Source organism: Panthera pardus, unplaced genomic scaffold (assembly GCF_024362965.1).
Source record: "Panthera pardus isolate Hobbes unplaced genomic scaffold, ASM2436296v1 HiC_scaffold_8, whole genome shotgun sequence".
In the NCBI taxonomy this organism is placed as follows: Eukaryota; Metazoa; Chordata; class Mammalia; order Carnivora; family Felidae; genus Panthera; species Panthera pardus.
The window spans coordinates 149219557-149225556 of NW_026527013.1; the positions used below are offsets into that span (position 1 = coordinate 149219557).

At 35.8% G+C, this 6000-nt stretch overlaps 1 protein-coding gene across 1 annotated transcript in view; it reads left to right on the plus strand.

Moving 5' to 3' along the window:
* Positions 1-371, plus strand: part of LRGUK (leucine rich repeats and guanylate kinase domain containing) — a 109249-nt gene extending 108878 nt beyond the window's left edge. The window contains exon 20 of the mRNA XM_019452784.2: positions 73-371. Within this exon, the coding sequence (XP_019308329.2) occupies positions 73-218 (146 nt within the window). The 3' untranslated portion in view covers positions 219-371. The remainder of the gene's footprint in view (positions 1-72) is intronic.
* The last annotated feature ends 5629 nt before the right edge of the window (positions 372-6000 follow it).

Consider the following 6000-nt stretch of genomic DNA (forward strand, 5'->3'; position numbering starts at 1 on the left):
GTTTATTTTCTTTTGTTTAGTGTACCAAGAGGTTAACTACATGTACTGTCTTATTTTCTTAATGTTTTACAGTGCTACATAAACAGTCATTTCCACATGAAAAAGCGTCTGTCGAACACAGAAGACACATGATGACCTCAGTTGTCAGTCAACCAGGTCTCAACACCAAACTCATCCTCCCTCCAATCCCTCAGGGCTGCAAGTGGACCAGTGGTTGACATTTGATCTTAACACGTAAAACTTGTTCTGATCATGTCCAATCCCTTTGTCTTACCTGGCCATGGATCCTGTTTCCCACTCAACCAATTACCTACAAAAGAATGTTCTGTATGCCTTAATTCTCTCAATCAATTTCTTTTGTGATTCTCTGAGTAGTGTCTTTTTTTTCATGTAAATTATTTATTCTTAGCTTTTAGAAATGTAATTTCAGTTTTTCTCCTAAGCTGTTAATGATTTCTCCAGCTGCTTCCTGCTCTGAAACATCAGGTGGCAAAATCTCCCAAGATCTCTGCATTGCTATGTACATAGTGATTTTTGGATATATCCAACTGGGATTCTGCTTTTGAAATTTCAATGCGCCCATTTAGAACATTAGTGTATACTCTAGGGGGATTGAAATATTTTGTTCTTCTGATTATGAAAGTGTTGTAGAGTTCCATTTAACTTGTGACCAATAGGATATCGACTGCATCTCTCAAAGGGAATTAATTCATGTCTTTTTCATGGTTCATGGTTCTTGACTTGCTTTAGCAATATGAAGGAATAAGAACTATCATATATTTATTTTAGTTCACCCTTTCCTGACTCTGATTATGTGCTTCTCGTCATTAGACATATTTCTAAACAATTTTCATCATCTGTATAGTTTCACTACCTACTGTTTGCAGCAAAAAGAAAGAAAGAAAAAAAAAGAAAAACAACAACAACAACAAAACATTGGGTACTTATAGATAAGGCTAGTATTCAGCTGAAATGTGCCAGTAAGATTATCCTGGTTCGTAAAACATTGAAACACATCTTTGGATTGGTATATTGTCTCCTCTCTGAATCCTCTGTACATGATGATTCACGGGAACAGGAGCTTTCATATAGTACTATACTATTTGTTACATACTTAAAATACCAAAAACCCTCTAATGACTTCCCTTTTAAAAATATCAAAACCCCCTTTAATAACCCTTTCTCCCATTATCACATTTGGATGTGACATGATTTGCTGTTGGCGTGTCTTCCACCTAGCCCTAAGCAGTCTCAACAGAAGCCGCTTGAAGTTCTTTTCTGGCTTGGTGGGAAGGGACAGGAGTGGGGTGGGAGGGAAGGGCAGAACGTGAAGAAAAGGACAGGCTGAGCAGGAAAAGGGAGTCAATCCTCTCTGAAGAAGTAAGGAGGGAGAGAGTGGGATATTTTAATGTTCACCAGGATCATCTAATCTTTTAAAAAGTTATTATGAAATATTTTAGACATACCAGAAGATATAAAAATAATAGTTCCAATTTCAGACAACATGGAGGAGATGTACTTGTCCCTATTTCTTCCACAAAGTACAGTCAAATCCTAGAAATTGTATCTAAAACAAACATTAGGAGATGGAGAGGTGGATGGAAGAAGGCAGATGAGCTGCGGAGCCTGGGGCCTGAGTAACACACAGTGGTGAGTTCCTTGGGTTTCTTTTTCTTTTCTTTTTTTCTTTTTCTTTTTTTTTTTAAGCTCAAATATCCTGAACTGGGTGCTGGAGAAGCTACAATCCCAAAACATTAATGGTAAAGACAACAAAATCTCCAGCAAAAAGCTCCCTCTCTCTAGCTAAAGGACTAGGACACAGGCAGCCTAGCAAGACAGAAAACTTTTAGACAGTAACTGCCTACTTTAGTCTAACACCCTGGATAAAACTGTGGCCCCACCCTTACTCCCTACCCTGTAAGCAAAGGCTTCTCTGGCTATAATGAGGCTCCTCTCCTCCCTGCTGTGATAATGTCAGAGAAGTTCTTTTGGACAGCCAGCCCTTGCATGACTACCCAATATTAATGAGAGCCACCTCCCACAGTGTCATTGAAGGTCATATAGGGACCTGGACTTCCATTCCCTACATTATAGTAATGAGGCACTTCTTTCCCTTCCCAGGAGGATAGTATCAGAGAAGCTCCTGTGGATATCCAGGACTTTTACCACTGATCTGTCTTCTTGCACCATCAGTGGAGGAGGCTATCTGGAGAACAGTAAAGAGTGCCCACCTCCTCTAAGCCAAGGTGGTGTCACTGGAGGCCTAGTGGGGACCCTAAACTTCTACCCCCGCCCCCCAGTATCAATAAGGCATAATTCCCCCTTTTCCACCCTAAGTGTCAAGAGAGGCCAAGTAGAGAGTTTAGACTTCCATGCCCACTTGGCAGGAATGAGTCATGGTGTCAGAGAAGGTCTGCTGAGACAGATTTAAATAGGATGCAGACTCTCATAACATACTGTCCCAAATGTCCAAGAATCAAGAAAACTTCAACCTGAATGAGAAAAGAGAATCAACATATGTGAATGCCAAGGTGAAACAGACGCTGGAATGATCTGGTGGATTTTCAAGCAGCTACCATGTAACTGCTTCAAGAAGGAAGCACTTATAAACATTGGAAAAAATGAAAAAGACTATTTCAGCAAAGAAATAGAAAATCTTAACAAATAAATGGAAGGTATAAAGAAGAACCAAACGGAAATTTTATACCTGAACAACACAGTAACTCACTGGATGGACTCAACAGTAAAATTGAAAGGATGGAGGTGAAAAACATTCAGTGAACTTGAAGACAGAGCAATTGAAGTTACCTGATCTGCACAACAGGAAGAAAATAGACTAAAAGATACAATGAACCCCAGGGACCTGTAGGACTACATGAAAAGATCTAATGTTTATCTCATTAAAGATCCAGGAGCAAAAAAGAGTATGGGGCTAAAAAAGTATTCAAACAAATAATGACTGAAAATTCCCCAAATTTGGCAAGAGCTAAAAATCTACAAATTCTAGAAGATGATGAAACCCAGACAGGATAAACCCAAATAAATTTGCAACAAGGCACATCATAATAAAACTTTTGAAAACTAAGGACAAAGGAAAATATCTTAAAGCAATGAGAGAGAAAACATATCTTACTTATAGGGAAATAACAAGTCAAATAATAGTGGATTTCTCATTAGAAATCACAGTACCACCAGAAACCATGGAAGTGGATCAACATTTGCTAGTGCTAAAAGGGAAAAACCCATCAATCTAAAATTCTATATTTAGTGAAAATGTCCTTTAGGAAGAAAGAGAAATCAAGACATTCTCAGGTGAAGAAAAATGAAGAGACTATGTTGCCAGCAGACCTATCCTAAAAGAAAAGCTAAAGAAAATTCTTGAAACAATGAAAATGATAAAAGGAAAGTTGGAACACCAGGAATGAAAAAGGAACAATAGAAAGAGTAAAAATAAGGATAGATGCAATAGAAGTTTCTTCTCATCTTGAGTATTCTAAATTAGGTTGGATGATTGAGGAAAAATGATAACATCTGATGTGGTTCCCAGTATATGTAGAAGTTATGTGTAATTTAAGGCAACTATAAACAGGAGTAAAGGGACCTATGGAGGTAAGCATTCTACATTTCTCTGGAACTCTTAAAATGTTAACACTGATAGACTGTGTAAGTCATATGAATAATGTAATACTTAATACTTACCTAATAAAGCTACTTTGTGAGTTACATTCAAGAAGCACCATAGATAAATAAAATGGAATTTAAGACATTTTAGTAACACAAAGGTGGGAAAAAGAAAATAGAGAACCAAAAACAAAAAACCAAAAGCAGCCTTAAGCCCTTATATAATAACAATTAACTTTAGAGTAAATGGTCTAAATAAACCAGTTAAAGGTAGAGATTGACAGAATAGATTTTAAAAAACATCACCCCATTATATGCTATACAAAAAACTCACTTGAAACTTAACAAGGTAAGTCAGTCAAAAGTAAAAGGATGTTTGTGTATATCATGCAAGTATTAATCAGAAGGAAGCAGGAGTGGTGATATTAGTATCCCATAAAGTAGGCTTCAGAGCAAAGATTTCTACCAGAGACAGAGAGGTCTATTACCTAACAATGAGAGAAACCTTAACAAACTTAAAGAATTGAAATCCTACAACGTATGTTCTCTGATCACAATAGAATCAAACTAGAGTAAGAGAAAGATAACAGAAAAATCTCCCACATCTGGAAACTAAACAGCATACTCCTTTTTAACCCGTGGGTCTATGAGAACCTCTCAAGGAAATTTAAAACTGCCTCAAACTAAATGAAAATACACCATATCAAGATGTGTGGGATGCAGCTAAGAGAGTGCTGAAAGGGAAATTGATGACACTGAATGCATCCATTAGAAAAGAGGAAGATTTTCAAATCAAGAATATCCTACCTCAAGAATCTAGAAAAAGAGCAAAATAAACCCAAAGTAAGCATGAGAAAATAACGAAGATAAGAGCAGAAATAATTGAAAATGAAAGCAGAAAACAATAGAGGAAAATTAGTAAAATAAAAAGGTGGTTCTTTGAAAAGATTAGTAAAATTGACAGCCCCACTCTTGTCAAACTGACAAAACACACACACACACACGATTACCAACATTGGAAGTAAAATGGGATGAAACCACAGACTTTGCAGACATCAAAAGGATAATACTACAAACAACTCTACAAACATAAATTTGACAACTTAAATGAAACAGACCAATTCCTCAAACCACAGCTCACACACTAGGAGATAGATTATTTGAATAATCCTAAAAATACATTAAAGAAATTGAAGAATTAATCTGAATTGAGGAATTATAATTAAATTTTGAAAGAGAAATCTCCAGGCTTCATTGGAGATGGGTTTCATTGGAGAATTCCACCGAATATTTACAGAAGAATTCATGCAAATTCTTTGCAGTCTTTTCTAGAAAAAAGAAAAGGAAGGGAGGCTTCCAACTTATCTTATGAGGCTATTATTACCCTGGTACCAAATCATACAGGCAGTACAAAGAAAGAAAACCACAGACTAACATTCATGAATATAGATGAAAAAATCCTTAACAAAATATTAGCAAATAAAATTCAGCAATTCATAAAAGGAATTATACACCGTGACCAAGTGGGGTTTATCCCAAGAATGCAAGCTTGGTTCAGTAGTTGAAAGCAACCAATGGAATCCACTGTAATAAGAGGCTAAATGAGAAAAATCAAATTTCACGAAGTCTAGCACCTTCTTGTAAAAATCTAGAAATCGAGGAGGCCTTCCTCAACTTGATAAAGACTTTTGTACATATGTATCTATCCTGAACAATATATACTTTTGTTCACTAAGATTTTACACTTCATATTATACTGTATATATTCAGCAATTAACTTTTTACTCAACGTTATATGTGTGGAATTAATCCATGTAGATTGTATTGTTTTAGTTTTAATTTTTTTCTGACTGTAAGACTTTTATTTTTTCCTACTGTAAGACTACACCAGTTTATCCATTTCCCTGTTAATGCTAAATTTGCTTCCTTTTCTTTTCTTTTTTTCCCCCGTATTACAAAAGATGCTGCTAAAAACATTCTTGTCTAGGAGGTGAGTTGCTGAATGATGGCATGCAAATCTTTAACTTTACCAGATACTCCCATGTTGGTTACTCTAATGCACCTTCCCCAACATCTAAGAGAGTTCCTATTTTCCTGCATCTTCACTAGTAAGTGGAACTTACAGTCTTTTTATTGCTAGTCCATTGACTGTTAATGTTAACTCATTTTTGTATATAATTTGAATTTCTCCAATTACTAATGAAGTTGAATATTTTTTTGTAAGTTTAGTGGCCCCATATGGCTCCTCTTCTGTGAATTGCCTATTTATGTTTTGCCTGTTTTATATTGGATTACTATATTTTTCTTATCAATTTGCAAGATTTATTTATTTCAGAATTCTGGTTATTCATTCTTTGTTAACTATGTGTATTACAGGTG